This window comes from Aythya fuligula, chromosome 2, assembly GCF_009819795.1.
Source record: "Aythya fuligula isolate bAytFul2 chromosome 2, bAytFul2.pri, whole genome shotgun sequence".
NCBI classification, from domain to species: Eukaryota; Metazoa; Chordata; class Aves; order Anseriformes; family Anatidae; genus Aythya; species Aythya fuligula.
Genome location: NC_045560.1, coordinates 41,729,365 through 41,755,943, shown reverse-complemented (window position 1 = coordinate 41,755,943; position 26,579 = coordinate 41,729,365). Strand labels below are relative to the sequence as shown.

At 35.3% G+C, this 26,579-nt stretch overlaps 1 protein-coding gene across 3 annotated transcripts in view; it reads left to right on the top strand.

The window, feature by feature from the left end:
* SLC4A7 (solute carrier family 4 member 7) overlaps positions 1–23,917 on the top strand; it is an 86,854-nt gene extending 62,937 nt beyond the window's left edge. For all 3 annotated transcript variants that reach the window (XM_032183452.1, XM_032183454.1, XM_032183453.1), the window contains 16 exons: positions 223–369; positions 2,193–2,296; positions 3,850–4,024; positions 6,414–6,547; positions 7,097–7,342; positions 11,103–11,208; positions 12,992–13,153; positions 14,088–14,201; positions 14,645–14,806; positions 15,084–15,335; positions 17,418–17,486; positions 17,900–18,073; positions 18,454–18,585; positions 19,280–19,380; positions 21,095–21,202; positions 21,769–23,917. In XM_032183452.1, the coding sequence (XP_032039343.1) occupies positions 223–369; positions 2,193–2,296; positions 3,850–4,024; positions 6,414–6,547; positions 7,097–7,342; positions 11,103–11,208; positions 12,992–13,153; positions 14,088–14,201; positions 14,645–14,806; positions 15,084–15,335; positions 17,418–17,486; positions 17,900–18,073; positions 18,454–18,585; positions 19,280–19,380; positions 21,095–21,202; positions 21,769–21,850 (2,268 nt within the window). In that variant the 3' untranslated portion in view covers positions 21,851–23,917. The remainder of the gene's footprint in view (positions 1–222; positions 370–2,192; positions 2,297–3,849; positions 4,025–6,413; positions 6,548–7,096; positions 7,343–11,102; positions 11,209–12,991; positions 13,154–14,087; positions 14,202–14,644; positions 14,807–15,083; positions 15,336–17,417; positions 17,487–17,899; positions 18,074–18,453; positions 18,586–19,279; positions 19,381–21,094; positions 21,203–21,768) is intronic.
* Positions 23,918–26,579: the final 2,662 nt, after the last annotated feature.

The following is a 26,579-nucleotide window of genomic DNA, read 5'->3' as shown; positions in this document are numbered from 1 at the left end:
ATAAAGTATCCTTATTCTATGTTTTTTAGGGGTGTGCATACAGGTAATTCTTAATGCAAAAATATGCAAGTAATGAAGAAGCCTAACTATGGAGAATCTTTTAAAAATTTCCCATGCCTTTTAAAAAAAATAAAATAAAATCAGGTGTTCCTTTTAATCAGTTTCTCAGTTAAAAAAAATAAAAACTTTAAAAATAAAATGCTGCGTGCTTTCTCCTTGTAGGTTTTCCATGATGTTGCCTATAAAGCAAAAGACCGAAATGATTTATTATCAGGAATTGATGAATTTTTAGACCAAGTGACAGTCCTACCTCCAGGAGAATGGGATCCATCTATACGAATTGAGCCACCAAAAAGTGTTCCTTCCCAGGTAAACAACAAAGCAAAAACACCACCAAAACTCCAATAAAGAGCTCCTATGCATTTCCAAGTGCAAGTTAATTGTGCATTGAGTGTTGACTTCAGTTAAGCATCAAGAAGATGCACAAAACCATTTGGAAGAAAAAGTAGATCATTCATCTACGCATCTGAAAACTGATCTGACACTTTTATTTTTTCTATTTTTTTTTAAAAGTAAATTTTATAGTACTGGGTCTGACCAGCATGGAGTTAACCTTCCCCACAGCAGCGCATACAGTTCTGTGTGCTCTGCACTTGTAGCTAGAACAGCACCTATATATCACCAGTTTTGTTTATTGCTGAGCAGTGCTGGCACAGCATCAAGACTCTCCACCCCCAAGGCCAGTGGGATGGAGTTGAGCAAGAGGTGAGGAGGGGACATCACCAGGGCAGCTGACCTAAACTGACCAAAGGGATATTCCATACCATATGTCACACTCAGCAATAAAAGCTGGGGAAGAAGAAGGAAGGACTCGTGTTATGAAAGCATTTGTCCTCCCAAAGAACTTCTATGTGTACTGACACCCTGCTTCCCAAAATGTGGCTGAACATTGCTTGCTGATGGGAAGTTGAGAGTAACTTATTTTCTCTCTATGATTCTATGTGGTCTTTGCTTATTTTTTTCTCTTTCCTCTTTAATTATCCTTATCTCAACCCATGAGCTTTTTTTTCATTACGTTTTCTCCTCTTCTTTGCGCAGTGTAGTGGAGTTTAGTTGACTGTCATAAAACCACCACATGTATTTATTGTAATTCTTTTTGTAATACCGAAATGAAGCTGTCTGAGATGGAGAGTTGATCCAAAATTGTACTTGGGTTCATATTAGCAAATTTAATCTAACAATGAACAGCAAGAATATTGTAATTCTTACCAAAAAACACACCTTTGTTTGCATGCGGCATTGATTGAAAATAAGTTTTAATGTTTAATGTTACAGAATATTTATGAAATAGATAAAAGTGTCTGGTTGTGCTACAAGGCTTAGAACTGAGAGTCAGGGTGAGACCTTAGTGGCCTCTGACTTCTTCCCTTTCTGCCTCTTTATTACTGAGGGAAATTACTGCCGCAGGGATCTAAAATGGGGAGAAAGACCGGTGTTCTTCGTTCACAAGGCTGAGCTGGTGTTGAATTATGTGATTATTTAGGGAAGTGGTTGGAATGGAATGGGGGACAACAGTATAGCTTATCTCATGAGTAGTGTGAGGCTAGCAATTAATTTGTTGCCAGAATAAGCAAGGCTAAGTGTTTTTTCCTTTTTCTTTTTTTTTTTTTTTTTTTTTTCTGGAATGCAAGCTTGTCTGAGAAATTTGTGATGAGATGTAGAGCTTGATGAAGAGAGGAATAACTTTTCAAGTTACAATAACATTTGTACTTGGACTTAATACTGTACTTTGTTACAGAGTGAGGTCAGTTTCTGTTACAAGCTGGAGGCTTCTGCTCTGGAAATGACTGAGAAAAAAAATCTTAAGATGTCTAAGCCACGTGGCTGAGCCTATACTATGTCTTGAAAAGGCAGACTTTGTTTCATCATGTCTCAGGGGAGATAATTCTTTTAGAAAGGGAAGATTAGTACTGTTGCGCAAGGCACTAATAAGATCTTTTTGGGAGTGTTGCACAGTTTTGGTCATCTGTATTCAATAAAAGAGGAATTTGGCACATGGAGAGCTGCTGATAAGCTGGGATTCTAAAAAGGCCTGGAAGGCAAGTCTCTGTACACTCTTTGCTGTTGCACTAAAAAGTATAATTTGAAGTATGTTTTTGTCTTGTGTGGCTTTTTTTTTTTTCCTTCTTTAGGAGAAAAGAAAGATACCTAAGTTTCCAAATGGATCTACTCCTACAGGAGAGACTCTTAAAGAAGAAGGCCATCATGCTGGACCCGAACTTGAGAGAACTGGAAGGTGTGTTCACTTCCCTAAATACTAGCTACCACAAAGAAATAAATGTGATAAATCTCCATAGCTTTTAATGATGGCATTTAAACATAAAAACAAACAAACAACACCATTGTATGTGTCAGAATGCATCTGTTTTCCTTTTCAAGTGTTGGGTTCTTGCCTATAAATGGCAGTCTGCTTAAAGCATTTTCAAGCCTGTGGCAGTGTTTCTCAACACGTTTGTGAAGGATTTCTTATAAGATGCTGCCTGATTTAACTAACTGACTTTTAAGTGTTGAGTTTTAATTTTTAATTATCAAGAGCATGCAATTACCATAATTATACCAGGAATATACAATTTTCAGTATTGGGCTAGGTACTAAAAATTTCCATTAATGCAAATCTGTTTTATTAAACATGTATGAAGTGGAATAACAAGGAATATAAAGTGGCAAAGAATACTGTTTTGGTTATGTTTCTTTTAGATCTGAAATAAAAATCAAAGGAACTTTTCGGTTGAGTTGCATTACTGTTCTGTTCCGAAATAATTGCCAAAGAAAACCACACCTCTCTAACAGTGGAAATGCAACTGAATAGGACTACATGTTAATATTGCATATTGGAAATTATATCAACTGAGAAATTCTGCAGAAGATGTATAAAGTTATCCCCAAAATGATAAACTTCTAAGTGATTTGCATTTTTCTCATACCTTTGCAAGAAGGAATTATAAGCGTTGTTTTAATTTTTACAATTTTAGCTTCATCATACTCTTATCTTGCCTTTTTGCAGATGGTATAGGGAACAAAAGTTCATTTCTACCCACAGAATTATCTTTAAATAGCTAAAACTTTTTTTTTTTTTTTTTCTTTTTTTTCCCCCCCACAGGAATGAAAAATTTTGTTAAGGCTTTTATGTATCATTCACAATAAACCAATTTTTTCCTGGTTACAAATTTTACTTAGTATTTTAGTTTTGAAAATTTTGAGAAGCTGCAAAAAGCTTTTTAATTTCTTGATAACTTACCCACTTGAACCGATCTATATACATTTGTTTTTGTATTTCCGTTTAGAAAATATCTCCATACTCCAAATGTTATGCTGTTAAGTAAATATAGGTTCGTTCATCAATGTAGAGAATTCAGATCAAAAACAAAGCTATAACTGCTTACTGGAGTAGTGATATTGAAATGTATCAATGCAATGATTTTGGTTGAAGTTTAGCATATGTCTTTTGTTCCTTGTTCTGAATCTCATAAGACAGATTTAACTTTAAACATAATTAAGCTATAGATATTTGTAAAGATATTTTTTCAGTATCTAGCCCGTTATATGCGAAAATTCCTAGCCAGCTTTTAAAAATGTGGGTGGCCTGATTGATGATACTTTGGAAAAATAACGAATTGGAATAGATAAGATTCTCACTTATATTTTAAACTGTGTTATGCTTTAATCTGGATTATAAAATAGCTAATTTTGTGCTGGCAATAGGCACTGGCAGTCTTGTGTAGCCCATAGTTTTGAACTAGCTAGAATCCTTTAGTGTACAGTTTGACGAGTTTCATCTCACCTATTTAGGCTTTTTGGTGGTTTGATACTTGACATCAAAAGGAAAGCACCTTTTTTCTTGAGTGACTTCAAGGATGCATTAAGCCTGCAGTGCCTGGCCTCGATTCTTTTCCTATACTGTGCCTGTATGTCTCCTGTAATCACTTTTGGAGGGCTCCTGGGAGAAGCTACACAAGGCAGAATAGTGAGTACAAAAAATGGTAGTGGCCAGGCTTTTAGACCTTCAGAGGCAAGTCACTGTGTGCATTTGTCTCGTTTCTTTACACTTGTATTTGAAGAGTTTACCCACAGCACTTGATTAGCCTGCCCCAAAGCAGATCTTCCCCAAAAGGTAATTGCTGTGGAAAATGTGGGGAATCCATGTGAACAGGAGAAGATGCACAGTGGAGGTAAAATTTAAATAAAATAAATTTTAAATGTTTATCCTGCCATATTGGATGAATAGCTTCATGAATTGAGAAAAGGCATTGCCTTCTTTTTGGCTACTTGAAAATAATGAAAAGCAGTAAAGGTGCACCATCCCACTAGGCCTACTTTAGGCAAAATCAGAGGCTCAAGGTGGACAGCCAAGAATATATACTGGCCTTGAGTAGTAGGCCTATGAGGATGATAATGCCTACAGTGTTATGGGTAGCAGTCAATTCTGTATTTATGTAATGGACAGGATATACGTGTTTGCTTTTGCTAATGGTATGTTGTTATCAATTGCCAAAAAAAAATAAATTAATTAAAAAAAGGGTTTATGAGCAGAAAATACTCTTCACTGAAAATGACTTGAATATTAACCATAAATATTTGGCAGTATACAACACAAAAACTTTATTAAAACAAATGTTTGGTTGCACTTCAGTTTTTGGACAGGGAAATAATACTTCCGTCAGCAATGTTAATAACTGTGTCAAATTGCTTGTGAGTAAACTAGTTTGAAGTGTATTTTCTGGTTTTAAATCTTTTACAAAGAACCAAGGCTTCTCTCCTTTTGGGGAAGGGGAAAAGATAAATTTAGGAATGTCCTTTACAAAGTTTAAGAATCTGGTAAAGCTTATGCTATAAAGTTCTTCACAATACTTCTTAAATCAAGTTTTTAAGCTTGTACTGTGTTACTGTTTAGTGAACTTATCTCTCTTCCACGTAATGATGTTGACTTGGATATTTGTTTATTGATGTAGCTCTTCAAGCTGATAACAAATACAGAAATAAGTTATCTTTTCTGTGCACTGTTCTTGCCACTTATAATGTAAGAATGGGTTTCCTTGTGGTTATCAAAATGTTGGTGTAATTTATGAATGTACCTTTTATAACTATGAAAATCTGCTCCTCTTAAAGCTTGATTCTTAAATACCTTCTTTCTTTTAGCTATCTGGAATTGTTTGTGGGTTTGTTCCTGCCTTCAGATACTTGGTGTGCATCATTGAATATAAAATTTAGTTACTGAACACACATGTTCAAGCACAGTAGCTGACATTGTAAGGTACACAGTTTGTGTTTGAAACTTTTCCTCACATTCCCAGAGGTCATCACCTCCACAGTATTCCTGTCCCTGCCACCTTGACTGACAGCCCCAAGGTTAATGCATTCACTAAACCAGTAGTTAAAAGGTAATAGCTAAACAAGAGACGGGGTTTATATATTTTTTCTAACATAATTAACCAAGGACTTGTGTTTTTTATGTTTAATAGCTCCAGTTCAGCAAACCCTTTTGACCTATTTTAGATGCTTTCTTGAATTGGGGCTTAAGTTTGCATACTTTTTCTTTTCTTAATCTTACGTAATTGCAAAATAGCAAACACCTGCAAATTTCCTGACAAACCCTTTAATCTGCTAATTCTTGACTTTTCATAGTTATAAGTGGTGTAGTTAACTATTTTTAAGTAACTTGAATACTATTTTAGGATCTAGAAAGCCCTGCACGTCTCTTGAGATGCATTGTAACGTTTCTTCTTAGCAGAAAATATTATCTTAAAACATGCAATTCATTGAAGAAAAATACTTATTTCAGTTCTCAAAAAGAAATGCATTACCAGGTGGGACATTGGTTTACAGTTCATCTATTTATGGTGTCACATATACATAAACCAATATTGTTCAGTAATATCCCCTGCACCACCTCCTGTCAGTTGTTATTTTTTTGTGATGCTTGGTTGACTGATGCAGGTTTGATGCAGCACACTGTGTCATGTTTTGGTACAGGTATGTTGCAATTTTTTTTTTTTTTTTTTTTACAGAGACAGATAATTCTTTCCATACACTACATAATTTTATTTTCTCTTTGTAGTAATTGTTGGCATATTTTTCCTCCATAGCTAGCAGGACTAGTAACTTGTTCTCATGGTTTTGGATGGCTTTATGTTTCTCAGGAGTGAAGCTTTCCAAATCTTTTGTCCATGGTATTGTTACTGCAAAACAATGTTAAATTACTCTTGTGTCTCAAACACTAATATTAATTGTAGTGTTTTTACATCTTGTCTTGTTTGTACATTAATGCATCTTAAAATTGTGTTTATGCAGATGTGGCACTAAATGCTAACCTGAAAGGCAGCATAGTAAAAGCAGATTCTTTTCCCCCCGAACAGAGTGCAATAGAATCTCTCTTTGGAGCCTCATTAACTGGGATTGCCTATTCTCTCTTTGCTGGGCAACCTCTTACTATTTTGGGGAGCACCGGACCAGTTCTAGTATTTGAAAAAATATTATTTAAATTTTGCAGGTAAGTAGTGATATTTTTATTAGCTTGATGCACTTTCTCACTTACCAGCTTGTTAGAATAGCTGTAACTGAAAGCGGATGTGTTCAGAATGGATGATCACAAAGATGTAAAGACAGCAGCAGGAGATGGAGGTGTGCATGTGATTTAGCAAAGCTTTGAGGTGCTCGTGCCTTAATGAGAAAATCAGTGATGAAGTGGATGGGACTTAAATAGTATATTCTAAGTGTGCGGAGATGTTGGCTTTGATTCTGCAAAGGTAAACAGGGATGCTCTCCAAGGAAAAACCATCCAGGTACTTCTGGAGAGAGCATTCCCATCATGCTTCCTTGAGGCAGGTAGTTGTGCCCTCAATCCTAGAAACACCTTGCAGCATTGTTCAGCTCTGGTGGAAGATGAAACAGAAAAGTTTGTGCTTTATTCAAAACTGACTTCAAGGATGAGAAACACTGTGAATACCTAGAATTTGGCCTCAGTATACATTTTCAAATATAGTATGGTATAAGTTATTTTAGGCTCAACTAAGACTTTTTTTTTTTTTTTTTTACACAGGGATTATGAGCTGTCCTACCTCTCCCTACGAACTAGCATTGGTCTGTGGACTGCATTTTTATGCATAGTGCTTGTAGCAACAGATGCCAGCAGCCTTGTCTGTTACATCACTCGATTTACAGAGGAAGCTTTTGCAGCGCTTATATGCATCATATTTATTTATGAGGCATTGGAAAAGCTTTTTCATTTGGGAGAAATATATGCCTTCAATATGCACAATAATTTGGATAAACTGACTTTATATTCGTAAGTACTGAGTTTCTATTTGTTAGTAAAATACATAGAGAAAATATTATATTGGCATACCATTTTCCAGCTGTGGTTGGTGCCTCTTGGTGGTAGGGTAGGAGGAATGCTGGGGGTGGTAGGAGCATGAGAAACTTCAGAAAAATTCTATTCAGGATGCCATGGAACTGAATTTTCTGTGTTAGCAATGGGTGGTTGGATGGGATAAGGGGCTGTCACAATGCCTGTTTTATCTGCAGCCTGATTAAAAGTCAGTATGTTCTATTAGCTGGATGGGAGTTGTGCCTTGCCACTTCAAGAAATCATGATGGTTGTCCCCACCTGGGTGAGGATTATTTCCAGGCAGATGAGGCATGGAGAGCTTCTTCAGCTTGTCTGTGATAGGAGCAGAGTTAACATCCTTAAGTACTGTTTCTTTCTACTACAATTATGGGGTACTTGACTATTTAGATTTTTTTTTATATGAGAGAAGAAAATAATAGGAAAAAAATGAAGCTGCTTTTTTATTTCCTGCCTTAGTAAAGCTACTATCTCTTTTTATCATAATAATAAACAGTAAAACTATTAATATTAAATTAACTTCATTTCATTTAAGGAATATAATAAGCTATTTAGGTCTATCTTTTAACATTTGATTTATGGGAATTGTGCACCTTATCTACTTTTTAGTGTGAATATGTACTGTTTCTGAATGGAAGTAGTTCACTTACACTGTGAAATCAGCACTGAGTAGTTGTCATACCACGTGTCTTGATGTTTTATTTATTTTTGAGTATGTGTGTATATATATTATTTTCTATGATCTGCTGCTTTGTCTTTTGCTCCTCGGTGTGTGGTTTTCAAGCTTAGGGTACTGTTTCATGAAATGTGATAAATCGACTTAACAGCTCATACCGGCTAGGACGAGGAAATCCTGCTGTTAGTGGGAAAATCTGCTCAGTTGTTAGTTCAAACCAAATTAGAATCAAAGCTTTAACTTGATTCATCACCAACACACAAGTAACTGACAATCTGTGATCCATACATTCAGCATGAGCAAGACAGTGGATAAACTGCAATGCTGGACACTTCAGAAATACTAGTAAGAACTGACACGTTTCTAAGTCATCTTCTATTACTAATCCCCAAAAGACTTTAATCATGCCCACACCAATATTTACCCTCCAACCCCAGACATTTGGGTTACGGTCACACGCACTTCGAGGAACACAGGTTCCGCTGCTGGTGCTTCCCTCTTGTTGGACGTGTGGGTGCCCCAGTTTTAATTTGTACCTGTGTGGCTCTCTACAGTCTGCTAAGTCACATTCTGGTCAGAGCTGACTGAGTTGGATGGGAGTCATTGTACCCTGCACTATCAGTCCCTAGCTTGAGGGCAAACTGGCTGGCAAACCCACTAGCGGGGTGGCTCTACCTGTCCAAAGTAGTGGTCATAGTAATCCACACAAGGGAGACTTCTGGTGGTGTCAAACGAGATTTCAGCTATTGTGTTTCCACTCTAGGATCTTGTCACTTTACAAATATTCATGCTTCATTAGCATTTATTTCCAGGATATTTTATTTGTTTGTTTGATTTATTTCCAAAAGTCATTTTTCAGTTTCTCTGTTTAAGCCACCTGATGGTCTGCATCCTCCTCTGCGAAATGATTACTTCTGGGCATGCACCCTCTCTACTTCTGGGCATGCACCCTCTCAGACTGCTGCTTGCATTCCATTCATACATGGTATTCTCACTCCCTTTCTTGTCTTAACAGCTGTCCATCTATCCAGGCCATTTTGTCATGAGCAGGCCAGTGGGCAATGCAGCTCACTAGGTCCTTGGGGAGCACATTAAATAGGACAGCCAGTAACTGTTGGCCTGTAGGTCATCTTCTGACCCTTGGCCCATGACTGTGTGCTGCGCGATGTGCACTTGCCCATTGGGGTGCAGAAAGGAAGGAGTGACGTCTCCTTGGTTCAGCTTTATGTGCAGTCACACTTGTCATTTTGGATATTTCACAAGCTTCAGTTTTTTGGGGGTTTGATTTTATATTGGAAAGCTGTAGGAAATCCGTCCTTTTAAAAGTGCTTTTTTTTTTTTTTTTTTTTTTCCCCTGTTCTCTCAGAGCGTAATCTTCTAAGTGAACCAGAAGACAGTCTGGAATACTCTTATGTATTTTGTGTTTTTCTTTTTTCCAGATTTCCACTTATTTACTTGGCGGCATTCTTTTATTGTATTTGTTGAGAAATTTGTTGGTCTTCCTTCAGCATTCTTCTTCATGTTAACTGCCTTTAACGATTAAAGCTGCTTAATTTTCCTTTCATCATACTGTTGCAATTTCTTTCTCAAGTTACTCTGTTTGTGACTACTTTATATGAGTTACTTCTTTCCAATCTTCTCCTGTTTTCTTTTGCTGTTACTTAAGAATTCAGTTACCAACAGACAGTAGTATATTTACATCCTAAGTTTCCTCAATACCGTGCTTTGCAAATTACATTGGTTTTGTCCATACACATGTTGTGTATTTTCCTTCTAGTCCTTCATGCTATTAGGATGCAGGTTTTACCTTCCAGAGTTCTTCTTTGTTTGTTTGTTTTTTCAGTACTGCGATGAATTTCACAAAAAAAAAAAAAGAAAAAAAAAAAAGAAAAAAAAAGTTTCACCTGAGACTTCTAGCTAATTATCTGATTCTCTTCTTCTACATAAATACTTCCATATTAAACTTAGTTTGGTGTACTTCAGTAACTTTATTTGAAAACAGCTCATTAAATCAATATTCAAGGTGTTCTTTTACTGATATGTACTGCTGTCAACCTGTCCAACAAAATTCGGTAGGCCAACAAATTTGTGAACCGTTGCAGTAGGCAGGAGCACTTTTACTTGTACATAAAGTTAATAAAAAACAGATACATGCCAATGCTTTAAATATGAGACATTTATGTTTTTACATCTTCATTTAGCCCACTACATACTCAAATTGTGTCTAAATTTAGGGTGACCACTTTTGGTCATGTGTAGATCAGAAGGCATGCAAAATAGAAGATAAATGACTGGGTACCAACAGTTTTGAAAAGAAATGGTTCAGAAACTTCTAGAGGCTAGTGACGTGCCTGTTCTGAAAAGGGGATGTTGAAACCAAGTCTTTGACAACAGTCAAATGTAGTGGTTCCAGTCTCTGTTCTCTCTTACGTTGGTGTACAGTGGTAGGAACTGAATTTTGCCTCACTGTAGGATGGTATGCTGTATAGAAATCTGAAGACCTCAATTTGTACACAGTCACAGAAACCTATTTGTGTCTAGAAAACCTTATGTGGAAATTTTTATGAATAACACAGTATATTTTTGTTTAGTGATGTTGTAAGGTGGTGTCGTTTGGATTTTTTTCTTCTTTGATTCACAATATATAGATATCTGCATATATCATCTATTTAATTTTATTTTCAGGTAATATATTTAAAAACTGGCAGATCAGTCACATATTTAAGTCAATGTATTTTCTGCTTCTAAATCTTTAAAATACACAGGTTGGATTTTGTCCAATCTGTAGAAACTCCTGTGCATTTACTTCTTTGCAACATGTTTTATCTCCTTTACCTCCTCCATGGGAAAAAACGTAATTCATTTCATGTCAGCCTTGTGCTTTGCTTGTTTTGTAGAAGGTTGGGATAAACTCTGGCTTAAGCTCCTCAGGATTTTTTGAAATTATTTAAGATCAGTGTGTTTGTAATTTTTGTGCTTAAAAGCTTATCTTTTTTTCACTCTTTCTTTCTTTCTTCCCTTCAGATGTGTGTGCTCTGAGCCTCAGAACCCTAGCAACGAAACCTTGCGGATCTGGGGGAAAATGAATAAGTCTGTGGAAACTATTGTATGGAGTAACCTTACAGTATCTGTGAGTATCTAAAAGTTATATATTTGTATGTATAAAAAACAACAACAACAAACAACCACACAATACTGGTCTTGTTAATATATTTCATCTGGTTTCTTTCTCACTTTGAGCAAGGAGTGATTTCTTAAAAAAAATGTATTTTGAATACTTTTATTCCTCCAATAATGTTTTTAAGCAGTCATTGTACTGTTTTAGATAAGTGACATTAAATGACATTAAATTGTAGTGTCTTAAATGGCTGCCTTGAGGTAGCCACTTCTATACTGGTAGACAGAGCAGTCTTCTTTCTGAAGTGCAGGTGAATGTGATGAGATGAATAAACAAGGGATATACTTTCTTTCAGTTTTCTGCAAAGGATGGATAAATATTTTTATAAGACGTGAAGGCGGAACTTGAAGTTAAAATATGCCAGCAGACCCATTTCTTAAGTTAATGTTAGATATTGGTATAAAACTCACAACAGAGGTGAAGTGAGCAAGTACCTAAAAATTGATTGTTTGGAAAACTGAAGGTTAAAAAAAGATGGGAGGGCTGTTAGAAAGACTAAGCCTTAAAGCATTACTTTCTTGATATTTTCAGCCACATCTGTTTACCCTTGCACCCTAGCACCTGGACTACGCCCACATCTTGTATGATTTAGATCTGCTGTAGATTTTGCACTGTATTTGCTAGCATTGTATGTCTCCTTAAGCCTTCTCAGAATATATAAAATTAAGATACCTGTGTCTGGGCACTTCTTGTGTCTGAGCCTAGAGGCTCACAGTGAAATTAGGATGTGTTCTGTACAGCAAAAACACTATTAAAAGCCTCAGTGTTGTACTAGAGTTTTAGCTGTAGTATTTTCTACATACTAGCAATGGCTCCTAGTCTGCCATAATTACCTAGGAAGGCAATTTTTGCCTTCTACCCAGAAGGTAATTTGTTATAAATACTTTAGATTTATTTGTTTATTTTATATCCTTTTTTTCTTGAACATTTTTTTCTTCCTATGGGTAGGACTGATCCAAGATTTTGTGGTGCTTACAATCAAAATTGGTAGTTAATGGGGAGAACTTTTTTAATAGGTTACTTCAAAAAAAAAAAAAAAAGCCTGTGTAAGGACTAGACTGCTCCTTCCAGCTATTTGCTTAATTGGCTTGTTCATTCCTGGTACTTTGTGTCTGCTTTTAATTATTCAGTTGGCATTTCACTGAGCCTTTTGGGTAGGGGTTATCTAAGGATGTTATTTTTTTTTTTATTTATTTCACTCATTTCTGTTTTTTATTTTATTTTATTTACTTTTACTTTATTTCTACCAATTTGGTTAATCTCATTTTGAAAGAATGCTTTTTTTTTTCTTTTTTTTTTTTTTTTTAACCATACGAGGACAAAACAAACTCGAGACTAAAGACGTGGGAGAAACTGGGGAGATCTCATGTTTATGTTCATTAAATTGAAAGTTGATGTTGAGTAGTCTGCTTTCCTGGATTTAGTCCTCAGCTAAACTCATTTACGCATTCAGTCTTGTGGTGCTTCGAGAAATAGAATAGAAATGAGTTGAACATAAAAGATGAATGTTGGGGCATCTTTGGAATTCTGAAATGAGTAATTGTTACAGTGGCTCTTCCGCAACTGACAGTACACAAACTTTTGGCATTTCAGGATGAGGTGTTGATGGTGGAAAGAAGGAACCTCCTTTTGGATATTGTGGACATTTTCGTGTGTGTTTTCTATTGGTAGGGTTAAAACAAATAGGTTGAATACTGTACCTGACTAGAAATTTAAGGATTTTCTGTCTTTGCAGGAATGTTTAGAATTTCATGGTGTGTTTCGTGGATCAGCTTGTGGCCATCATGGACCATATATTCCAGATGTTCTCTTTTGGTCTGTCATACTATTCTTTACAACGTTTTTCCTCTCCTCTTTCCTTAAGCAATTCAAGACCAAACGCTATTTCCCAACTAAGGTAACTAGATATGACTGTTATGTTGTACTAAATAGATCAGTGTAACTTAGCAGAGTTTTTTTTTTTTTTTTATTTTGCTTCAGATCTTTGTTCTGAGAGAACAAAGAACAAAGCTGAGAGAACAGCTTTAACCACATTTTTTAAGACAGAAAAGCGATTAAAAATAAAATTAGTTAATAATTCAGAAAATTAAGACATTTTAGAATTTTGTTACAAGAAAGAAGAGTAGAATTTTCAGAACTGAATTTCTTTTACTCTAAACATTAGAACACCTACGTGTTTGTCTTTCCATATTAGTAGGTATTGTCAGGTATCATCTGGAGTGATTATTTTCACACAATTCCCTCTCATCTAGTCATACAGAACAACTGATTGCTTTCTCTAAGCTGATGATGTCAGAAGAGTTCTGAGTGGTTCCTGAGGGAATGACTATTTCTAACAGATGTTAATATAATGATTAAAATTTAGTGGTTATCCTTGGACTTGTTTCTACTAGCCAAAATAAAGGGGGTAGATTTTTCTCTGAACTTCAACTTATACCTACAGCGTGTTCCTAATGCTTAAGAAAGTCATCTTTGAGAACAATTCAGTGGTTTTACTGAATGAAGCTACAAGAGACTAGCTGTGATGGCCCATCCTCTTAGTAGGCCAGAGAACAAAGATGAGAAATGAGTTAATTTGGAGCAGTTTGTTTCTTTGTGGTAGTTAAATTTAGATGAGATCATCAGATCAACAGTTGTAGAGAATACTGAGCTTTTCCAACTTCATGCTATTCTGGCAGGCAGCTAAAATATAAAAAAGGAAATAAACATAATATTCAGTGGTGTAGTAGAATATAAATAGACTTCAGTATTCATAGGGAAGAAAATTCTCTTTCTATATGTGCCAATTGTAACGATGAAACAGCAAGAGTTAACAGACCTTTTCTTTATAGGTGCGTTCTACCATCAGTGACTTTGCAGTATTTCTGACCATTGTAATCATGGTTTTGATTGACTATCTTGTAGGAGTACCTTCTCCTAAGCTTCATGTTCCAGAGAAATTTGAAGTAAGAAACAAAACCTTTTAAAATAAACTTTTTTAATTCTTGCAGTTTTATAGGCAATAGAACAATGGAATTGAATTGAAAGAGGATTTTATCTTTTTTTATTTAAATTGTAGTTGTTAATCTCTCTTCTTTTCTGAGCGTATGTCTCTCCTGAAATAAACCACTATGCTTTACATTGTAGTATTACTGAAAAGGATGTATCCTTTTGTGCAAATGTGCAGAAGTCAATGAATGCAATGGATTCTTTTAATTTTTTTTCATTTAAGTCTCATGTTTTCATTCAAGCTGTTCATGTTTAACAGCTAGTTGGTATTTTTATCAAAGCTACGGGAAGAAAAATCTAAGCTCATGTTTAATAAGACTACTGACCTGTTCATTGCAGCTAATGTTTGTTGCAATAAAATCTGAAGTTTTAGTGAATTAATTCTTATTTATTTTATCAGCCCACGAGAAAAGACCGAGGATGGTTCATAGATCCTCTTGGAGGCAATCCTTGGTGGACGTTGCTGATAGCTGCGGTTCCTGCCTTACTCTGTACGATTCTCATTTTCATGGATCAACAAATAACAGCTGTTATTATAAACAGAAAAGAGCATAAACTGAAGGTAAAAGTCTATCCATTTTCACAAAACTCTAATTTTTTGTAAGTTGAGTTTATTTTAATTTACCTGTAGGTTAATTCTTTAAGTCTGTGAAACATTACCAGCAGCTGCTATATAAACATACATATCGACTAATGCAAAGAACAACTCTAATTTTTTGGGCCCTTCCAATGTCTTTAACTTTTTTAGTAATATGTTATTTATCAACTATGTTTATAAATCTTGTATAGTATAAATAGAAACTTTATCAAATGATTCATTTCTTTGCTTAATTTTACAGAAAGGCTGTGGTTATCATCTTGATCTGTTCATGGTTGGTGTTATGTTGGGTGTATGTTCTATCATGGGCTTACCATGGTTTGTCGCAGCAACTGTCCTGTCCATAAGTCATGTTAACAGCCTGAAAGTTGAATCTGAATGCTCTGCACCAGGAGAGCAACCAAAGTTTTTGGGAATCCGGGAGCAGCGAGTGACAGGATTGATGATTTTTGTCCTCATGGGTCTTTCAGTGTTCATGACCTCTGTGTTAAAGGTAAAAGAGTTTATTCTCATATTTTTTTTTGTTCTTTGTACTTTCTTTTTGTGATCTATTTTTTGTGACGTTACCAAGTTTTATTATGTTAAGTAAAACATATCTAGACTTGTTATCGAGTTAGTTGAATAGAAACAACGGAGGAAGATGCAAGAAAACTGAGCAAGCTAGAAGTGTAGCGAGCAGAGAAGAATCTTTGTCCATGTTACCAAATTTTCCTGCTAGCAATCTTTTTTAAAAATTGAGAGAGTGAGAAAGTCACTTGAACAGAAGTAATGTAATATGGCCAAAGAAGCAGAAACACACAGTACTAGAAGTGATCATCAGAAATGACATTACTCACTTTTCTTTATTTTCCAGCTTTTTAAACTGCCTTTGAGGTTTAAAGTGTTGAGATGACCTTACACAGCATCATGGTGTAATAAGAGATTCTGCAGGTCAAATTGTGGCCTCAGCTGACACTTTGCCTCTGAATTTGTATCAGTTCAGTAAGCTTTTTGCTCAGATAAGAGTCAAATAAGTTTCACTTCTGTTTTGTTGTGCTGACTTCAGTAGTTAGGAGAGAAATAAATAGAAAACATTTGTCAAAATAGTAGTTGTGGCATAGAATTGCATAATTACCAATACCTGTGAAGAATTTTGTAGAAGATAGATCACAACTCATATCATAAAAAGGTAGCTTCTAATGGCTGTTTAAGATTAGATTGGGTAATGGGAGGAAATAGATCTATGAACACACAGCTATAGTTTATTATTAGAACTACATATTATAAATTTTTAATAACCGATCATTTATGCTTGTTAAAGACCATAGAGGTCAGAATAAAATAAAGCAGTATTTAAAATATATATACTCAGATAAGACAATCTCTGGTAGAAAAGCTACCAAGAGCTGAGCTGTATAATGGAAACTGCCAGAACCAAAAGCAGAAATATTAAAATAGATTTATTGTTGCTCAAAAGCACTAAGTAAAGGTGCTGATTGTTGAAGCCTGATATTTATTGCACTTTTTAACAACTGATTCTTGGAAACTAATACTTTAATTTGCTGTGGGATCCAGTGTAATAGGAATGGGATTACTACAAGTCACTCTGAAATACTTTTCTTTTTCACTGTAAACAGCTGTTATTGTTCAAAACCAAGAAATAAGAGAAAGGCTTGAATTTTTAAGCTGCTGTGTTTTTGTTCCATGTGCTGATATATGCTGATTTAATGCAGAAGTTAATGCTGAAGAAGTACTAGCACGTCAAATTACATAGCTCATGATGAAGATACCATCTTCTATATATACACACACAGTAATAAATCCCTAAGGCATAGTTTTATTGCACGCTATTTTAAGTTTCGATAAAGGCTTTTGTTCAGTCTTGATAGCAGCAGTTTTTATTAAGGCTTCCAATTACATCCTGACTGTCTTTTATTCAGATCTTTCATGAATTTGGGAGCAAAGCAAGGCTCGTCTGCTTTCGGTAGGCTGCAGAGGCTTGATGGAACTGCCACTAAAATTAGTGAACAACTTCATTATCTTAGGAAGATCAGTTTAAATCTTACTACTGGAGAAATATTTAGCCTTGAAAAATGAATAGATTTTTATAGATCACTAGATATGGTTTCTTTTTTGCTTCAGCAGATCCTGAAACATCAGCTTAGTGAGGGGGGAGAAGAAAATACGGCAAGCTTCATATGGCAGTTTCATGAAGCTGGTAGTCTCAGTACACTTCCTATCAAGTAGGAACCTAAACCAACATCCTTAGCATTAATAGAAATATTGGTAGCAACCTAGAAAATGTTCAGTCTAGACTGTCCATTCTTACTATTTTTTTTTTTTAAATCACAATGACACACTTTAGTATTAGATCTATGGGAAGAACACAGGACCTTCACCACCTCCCAGCTTTTTTTTTTTTTTTTCTTTGCTGTTGACTGCTGCGTTTATTCTCTCTATAAATAGAGCCTCAGTGTGTACAATTTTTTCACATAGGTAAAATACAACGTAAAAACAGTTAATGTATTTCACTAATATAGACTGCAATGGTATATCGTGTTGATTCTGCAAGTAACTGGTGCTTTTTCTTCTGCAGTTTATTCCAATGCCAGTTTTGTATGGTGTCTTTCTCTACATGGGAGTTTCTTCATTAAAAGGCATTCAGGTAAAATCCGATTTTAAGGAACAATTTGTTTTTACCACTGCAAGAAAAGAATCATCAATAACGTAAGCCAATATTTATTTTCAGAGTAGGATGTAGGATAATATCCTAAGGATGTAGGATCATTTCCTGTCATGTTGAGTGGCCACTGTCTTCACTTCTCATTTGTTTTACGTTTATTATTTTAGTAGTGTAGCTGAACAACAAATTTTCTGAAATACTCTTAAAATGTTCTAGTACTAATGGTTAAGAGGAAAACAAAACAGCCCCCAACCACACCTCCTTGAATTTTCAGTGTCCTTTGTTAGTATTTCAGTTGGGATAAATTTATCTTTCTGGAGTGTCCTAAAATGTTTGTTTTGTTTTGGAGAGGAAGAAAATCATTAACTGAAGGATGTTTTTGTTTTTCAATGCAGTTTTTTGACCGTATAAAACTGTTTGGAATGCCTGCCAAACATCAACCTGACCTGATATATCTACGTTACGTACCACTCTGGAAGGTCCATATCTTTACAGTTATTCAGCTCACTTGTCTTGTTCTGTTGTGGGTAATTAAAGCCTCTGCAGCTGCTGTTGTTTTCCCTATGATGGTAAGTTATCTGTTCTACAAGTTAATCATTTGCCAAGAGCGTGTGCATCATCATCCGGTATCTCCCCAGAATGTGTTACTACCTTAAGAGGGAAGGGAGTGGGTGGAAAAGAAACAAAAGAACTTCAGTAGTTGTTCACTTTTGAAACATTAAGACTTTTTTTTTTTTATATGAAGATTTTTAATTTCTTGAAAAATACGTTATTCAGCTGTAAAAAGCTACAAAGGGGAAATGATCCAACTTTTCAGTAAGGTAAAAACTAGTATTATAAAAAAAAAAAAAGGCTGCAGTTAAAAATACTGAATGTACTAGAAGTGCATGTGCATTTTTCTTAATTTCAGTAGTTTAATATAAATTATTCTGTTTATGATTCCCTTAAGGTTCTAGCATTAGTGTTCATTCGCAAGCTCATGGATTTATGTTTCACCAAAAGAGAGCTTAGCTGGCTTGATGATCTTATGCCAGAAAGTAAAAAGAAGAAAGAAGACGACAAAAAGAAAAAAGAGAAGGCAGTAAGTGTAAAACCACTCAAATTGAGCATGTTATAAATCATTAGAAAATGCTTAATGACACAAAGGATTTTAAGTGCCATGAGCATATGACTTTATAACCAAACATACGTTTTGAAGTTCTCCACTAATGAGATTTAATGATAGAGAACAATTACTGGCAATTAAGGAAAGTTACTATTTTGAGGATGCTATTATGAGTTATGACTCCCTGTGATGAAAATTAGCAAACGGTTTAGAAAGAACCAATTCTTGGCACAAAATGTTGTTGTCTTTGTTTTTCATCAGGTGTGAAGGTGGGTAATGGATGAGAGAGAAACACAGTGGAGTAGGGATCTACTCTGCTTAAAGTAGAGACAAAGATGTTTACCATATAAGGGACATTCTGCTTGTGTTTGTGTGCGGAGTGGTAGTTAAAAACAACTGCTAGTCAGTAATAATGCACTTGCATAATTTCTCCATAAAAGTCTCCACTAACTGTACACCAACAAGTTGAATTCCTTAAACTTAAACTGGGGAAGAGGGTGTTACTTTTAAATGTTTGTAATAACAAAGGAGGTCATAACTAGATCTCTTGCTTGAATTACAGTACCTACAGGGAGCCCCCATGCCCCTATTGAAATACATTGTCAGTGTGAAAATTGTTTTATCTCTGCTACATGACTAATTTTATCAAATGTTTACTTGAAATTTACAGGAAGCAGAGAGAATGCTTCAGACAGGGGACAATGAAAGCGTACACCTTCAATATGGAGAAGGAAATGTCTTGAATTTTCCCGTAAAAACCCTAAAATACAGGTATAATAAAATGCAGGACTTTTTAAAAGGTTTTGTATCAAATAACATAATTTGCTTTATGCTGAGTTAGTTGTGTATAAGTTTAATTTTTTTCCCCAAGCTTGTCACTCTTCCTTGATTAGGAAGTATTAAGGTGTATCTCATGGTGTTAAAGTGGCATTTTTTTGGTTTATTTTTTTCTTCTTTAAAACTGCATCTTAATGATAAATTTACATGACCATCTTGAACAGATCAGATGACTCAATTTCAACCAGCTGTACTCAAGGTGAAGAAGCTTCCTTGGTCAGTTTTCATGGAGTACTTGCGTGCTACTATGCATGAAATACAACTAATAGCATCAGTTGAGCCATATATTTACCAGCCACTTGGATTTTTCAGACAAAGTCTAAGTGTGCAGTTCTTTGATGGTTTATTTAAGTGAGGGCTAAAGTCTGTAATTTCTAAAAACCAAATGTTTTACAGGTAGCCTTGTTGCTTAAGAAGACTATTTTCTTAACATAAATGTGAGTGCAGTGGGGGTTATCAATTCTCTTCCAGAAAAGGAAGTACTGGAATTTCACAGATTAAAAGGTTCTTCCAGCAGTAGAAGGAATTTTGCCTCAGTATGTATTTCTCTTACTACTGAAGTGTTATGATTAGTAGCAAGGTATTCTACAGCTGCCAACACACCTGGAAGATGTGATAGATAAATAGCTTGTCAGCTTTTTTTTTTCCCTCTCTAGTATTAAGGGTGCCTAGGTTAAAAAATTGGGCTTTAGAGGTCTATCCTGACCTGGGTTGGGAACAGGCAGATTTGGGGGATAGATAGATGTTCCTGCTGAGTCCTGTTGACTACATTAAGAGCAGGCTTAATCCAACTTCAGCAACTCAAATGACAATGGCACTAAAGCATTTTGTTTTAAATCGAGATGCTAATTACTCTCACAATAGAACTATGATTTCACCAACTGTGTGCTTATGTATTTACTATATATTTTACTGTCTTGCATTGTGTGGGGATTCCTGAGTTTAAAAAACAAGAAAAACAAAATCAAACAAAAACACACACAAACTTTGAAATGTTTCTGTGCTGATTTGAAGAATTTGAAAGATCTTATCCTCTGGGGTAGATTCTGAAGCTTGAGTGTGGAACAGAACAAAATACCTACAGGCAATACCAAAGTCATCTTTACATGTAAATGTGTGAAGTTCATGGATTTTAAAAGCTTACCACCTGTGAGGCTGAACTTCTGCAGGAGGTAAAATGAAAAGGTCCAGATACTGAGATTTATAGATTCTTAGTACTTTTTAACCTCAATTGAATTACCAGTTTCAGATTTTTTTTTAACATCTATTTTTTAGCACTAGATTATTTCCTTGAAACTGTCTAAAATAATTCTGATCTATGAAAGCATTAGCAGAACAGTATGATTAATTTCATTTTTCCTGAACATTCTAAATAGTTTTCTGAAGTTACAGATTATTTAGAAAAGAGATGGTCACAATCTTGTAGTGATATCTATGTGAGAAACTGCTTTATGATACGTGATTAAGGCTGCACAAGCGAGTTAAACTTTTTCAAATTTTTGTTTAAATACTTTTCTAAGTGGTGAATTCAACTTGTGGCTGCGTAAATATTGAAAAAAGGCACAACTGATGTAATTGATGAGTGACAATAAGTATAATGCTGTTGCAAGGTATTGAATACTAACCAGAAAGTATGTTTGTTCTTTAGCGTTGATCCCTCAATTGTAAACATATCAGACGAAATGGCCAAAACTGCACAGTGGAAGGCTCTTTCCATGAATTCTGAGAATGCCAAAGTAACCAGAGCTAACCTGAGGTAGCTATAATTGCTCACGCATTTTCTAACTACTGTCTTGTGTTCAGCAGCTAATAGCTCGTATTTCTTGAAATATATCTCAAAAAATGAGCATACATGGTTTATAGATTTGCATTTACTTTTCACTTGCAGGGAACTTGAATTTTAACTTAATTTTTTCTTTCTATGCTGAAGTTAAACAATGTCTAAGGAATTCTAGTTGTTATGTTAAATGTATTATTATAGTTTTAAAGCTACTCTTAATTTGCTTAATACAACTGTATGCTACTCTGGGTTTAGGGTTTCCAAAAGTTTTATTAGACTGTGTACGAGCTTGGGAATTGTTTATTCCTAAATATTACAAACGCCAGTGGGAATAAAAGGTAAGTCCAGCACTTTCACTGGTACACTGGTAGGGTCTTCCCTGGGTTGGTGTCTACAAATTAAACCTGATTGAAATATCATCTTTGCTGTGTAAGAAATATACTTGAATAAAGTGCTGTGTTGACTGTTACGTATGAAATGTTTGATAAGCAACCTTTAGTAATGTGAACCATATCTCAAATGATCATCTTTGCTTTCAACAGCCCTGAGAAGCCGGAAAGTGTGAAAATAAATGTAGAAGATGCACCTGTTGTGAAATACGTGGATGCTGAAACATCTTTATAGAACTGAACCAAGGGGAATTAATTGTGTGTATTTGTGCGTGTGTATATATCACTGTAGGGTATTACACCATTGAAGTGTGATTTCCAATTTAAGTAATATGTATTTAATTCTGCCATTGTTTAGGGCACTGTAGATATGCTTACATAAGGAGAAGATTTTCCTACAAGTCAGATGAGTGGTAATCACACTTCAGCTATTTATTTTATCGGAAATTTTATTTTAATTTTTAAATAGGAAGATTGTAATGAATGCATATTATTTTCAATAATCAGTATGTGCATAAAAGTTAAGTCAGCTTTTGCTGATGATTACTGGTCCACATTGCGTAGAATTTTGCAATACCTCTGTTTATAATGTGCGCTACAGAAGTTTGTTTTCTGTGCAGGAAATTACTGCTTGTTTTTGCAGGGTATTTTTTTGTGATTTCATAGATCAATTATTAATGTGCTGTTAACATGAACTACTGTGTTTTATGTCTCCACTACATGCCAATGTTATTTGGATTCTGTCACTCTCATTTTACAGACATGGCCTAGAGCCCTAAGTCAGGTGGCTAATCAATCCTTAAAACATATGTAAATATTCTGTTCTGCTACTATTTTTTAAAATACACTCTTGATTTTTCATTGTCATTCAGTAGCAGTATGAGTACAGTAACTATAGTTACAATCCCAAGTCAGTATTTGCCATTCTGGAAACTCCATGTTTACACAATATAAATTGGATTTACAGACAGCAATTTGGTCTATAGGAAATCATACATACTTGCTACACTAGCACTCTTGAATTGTTTTCCTGTTTTTACATTTTCCACTGACTTTGAAAACCTGATATACTCAACTGTAAGACTGACATTTCAGAGTATTTCTTGTCCTCATCAAAATATTTTTCTTGCTTAATTCATTTTAAAATTCACTGTGTATTTGATTAAATTTGCCATGGTTTAATTCTGTGATAGGTTTAAAATCAGTATTATTTTATGGATTACAAATTGCTTGTGGTATTTGTTTGTACAGTTCTGATCTTCTCCATTGTAAAGGGCATATATGATAGTACATCAACTTAATTTTAAACATTTTATTTATTTTAATTAGTATAAAATTTTATCATGTTAGAAGAATTGAAAAAATAAATATTCATTTATTAAAGTAAATGGGATTTTTGGGGGCTCACCGATAAAAATGCAGTCAGTGCATTTTATTGTACTTATTTTCAAGGTCTAGTGTTTAGCATTATAATATCTCCAATGAGAATTTTATGTGTAAATGAAAATCTTGATTGCTTACCTGCTGCAGTGTCCATTATTTTTTTTTCTTTTTGCCTTATGCCTTAGTTTCTTGACTTTATTTCCTGAAATGGTCTATTTTCTGGAGTGATACCAGCCCTTTCTGGATGTGTTAAAATGGCTTTAATTGGGATCTGCGCGAATTTCAAACCGAGACTATGGCTGCTTGCTTAATTCTGTTTTTAGCAAAGTTGGGAGTTTTACCACGGGCTGCGTGGTAAAATTCTCAACAAAAGCAAAAGGAGAAGATTTTGGAAGAGGGCAGAGTTCATCTGAAAACACCATTTAAGGTGGAATTCTGGTGCTCTTCAGAGAATTGACACTTGGACAGAAGATGATTGTATATTACAAAATAAACCAATCACTGAGAATAAGTGAAAATATTTAAAAACAGCTTTTAAGTTACACGCACTGTTACCTTTTGCTTTACATATAATGTAGTTGTTGTTGTTGATGTTCTTGTCCATTTGGCTGAATTGATAAGGCAGTTTATTGAAAATCATAACGTACAGCAATATGAGTAGTCCTACCCAAACTGTCATGATGAAGGCTCAGGTCAGGGAAAAAAAGTGAGGTCTGCATTACAAATTCGACTAATACTGTGTATGGCCTGTATTGATGCTCCTTTTTCCTTAGATATAGTAGTGTAGCTTGTGCTTTACCTTGAGTATGTTTTCTGTCAGAAAATACCTATGCTTTCCGTCTAGTCGAACTGAGATGCAATAAAAGTATGGCAGATGGTTTTCCAAAACTTTAGCGTTATCAAAAAGAAAAAAAAAAAAGTAAACCACAGTTGTTGACTGTTAGTTAGTTCCTGGTGAAAGTGGGAAAATGCTATTTTAAGCAGTTTACATAGTGTTATCCACAGTACACTACTCATGTACAAGTCTTCCTGTTAGTATTTTATACTTCATGTTCACAGCCCTACAGTGATTTCCAAAGACCCCCCAGAAATTAGTATAAGCCTCTTAGATTTTTAACTCTTTAATGCCAGAAATCAGGGTTTCCTGGTGCTGCACATCTTTTATCTGGCTTCTTCTGAAGGTTTAAGTTTGGGACAATATTAAAAGAAGTGGGCTTTTCTCTAGTGGATTAATAATAATAATAATAATAATAATAAAGTCCACACAGTATTTCTTCATTAATTCTGTAGACATTTAAATCAGTGCCAGAAGTACTATGACTTGCAAAGCAGTTTACAGTAACCTTTAGTTCCAGTGTTCTTTGTTAGTAGTATGTTATGCTTGCACTTTTCCCACCCCACACAAATATAAGAAGACCTGGTATTAAGTGCATAAAAAACCCATTGATAACTTATGGTTAAGTAATTTGCTGCTCATTTTACACCACTTCTGCTTTAAAATTGTGCGTAGTATTAAAGTAAAACAGCTAATGATATAATTAGCATACCATATGTAGATTTATGTTTTGCCTTAATGGGTACAAAAGAACAGTGATAAATACTGTGCACTGATTCTTTCATAGGGATTAAGCCCTATAAAAATTAAGCCAATATATTTCCATTCCAACAGTTAGAGGAAAATAAACAACCCTGCACTTTTTTTAGATGCCTTGGTTTCCCGGAATGGAGCTTAGTGCTACTGTGTATCTGGCTGCAGAGCCACCTCAGGAAGTCCCTGTTTTTTTTTTTTTTTTCCCTTTTTTTTTTTTTCTAATTTATTTATAAATATGAATGTTTACATAAAGTGTAGGTCTTAATTTTGACCACTCCATTTAAATTATCATCTAAAATATTTCAGAGAAAATGCAGTCTCCTGTTTAAACAATGTTCTACAAAACTCTTTAGTACTTTTCATGTGTATTACGATTTCATTCTGTTTACATATGCCCAAGTTCATTATACTTTCTTCCTAGATTAATTTTGCAGCTGTAACAGGACATCTTACATTGTTATTTAGTGAAATGTTCCAAATTGCCAAGTTTGTCGTCGTAAAGCCTGTTAGGATAGAATTTGGTGCCCTAGTGGGATTTTTCAACCAAATGTGTTGGCCATTTTTTCTATATGTAATGAAAGCTCTCCAATAACTTTTCATCTACTTCACCTCTATCTTTGTCTTTATATGGTAGCTTCCTAATTTGTGCCCTTTGCAAAGACAGGTTCAACTTGTTGTAAAATATATCTGTAACAAATCGTCATGTCACAGAGCCTGCACCATTTTAAAGGGTTATCTTGTACATACATACTGTAAATCAGAAGATAAATGGTTCATGATTTTTGGGTCAGAAATGTAGTCTGTTAGATGAGCATCGCTATGATTTTAGTTTTCATTTTGCTGTATGTGATTAGTAATGTTTTAATTACTCATCTAGTTCAAATTCATTATCAAGTACAGTACAAACGTGTGAAATACTTTGTTTATACCAACAGTAATTTATTTTACAGCAGATTTTAAGACTAGAAGCACACAGCTTTGAGTCAGTGTAAAAGTAGTGCTATAAATACAAAGCAAATTGCTTAGAATTTTAAGTCAATTTTATTTTGTAACTTTTTAGTGAAAACTTATAGGAAGTTCTTAGTTGTCGTTGAAGTTAATCTAAAGACACTTTCATATTGAATTTAGTATCTGTTGACGTTTATTTGGAATAATGACTGAGTTTGAAAATCAGTACTTTTCTAAATGATGATTTATCAACAAGACACGTGATTTATAATGGGTTTCTTTCTATCGTTGCTGATACTCCTGCGCAACTGGGTCTTCCATGGTTCAGCATCTGTAGCTGAACTACGATTTTGATCTTAACGCTGATTATTTGAAATGTGATAACTGTACGGTTCAAATTTTTATGACTGTTTTTCTAATTACAATGATGCTTTTTTATTTTAACAAAATCCAAAGCCAGTGACAACATTATTCCAAACATAGAACCGCTCGCTATTCAGTTCCTGTAGAAAACACGACTCTCAGACTTGTCTTTGATGTGAAAGATCCAGCCTTTATTGTTTTAATTACTGGTAGAATAAAATTATCTTTTGTAATGTTTCGGACAGTTGGTAAAAGCAATAAAAATCAACCGAACAATAAATCTGAGGGCTTTTGGCGTTTTTATTGCGGGCCGGGCTGCGGCCGCGGCAGCCATGTCAGGGCCAGCGGCGTCCGCGTGCCCATGGCAACGGCGGCCGGCGTCGGCGGGTCGCTAGGGCAGCGGGCACTTCGCAGCATCGCCCTTCGCGGTTGGCCACCGAGCCGTTCCTTGCCAAGAAGGCGGGACGCGATTGGCCGCGGGCTGGGACCGGAGAAGCCTGGCAGCGGCCGGGAGCGGGGGCTGGCAGGTGAGGGGGGCAGCGGGTTGACCTGATCTCCGTCGCGTGGCTCGGAGGGGGCCGCTGAGGGGTTAGGGTGGGGAGGATGGGCGGACTCAGGGTGCAGGTCATGATCTGGAAAACAGTCCACAGACACGCTGCGTGGGGATAAGAATTTGGGA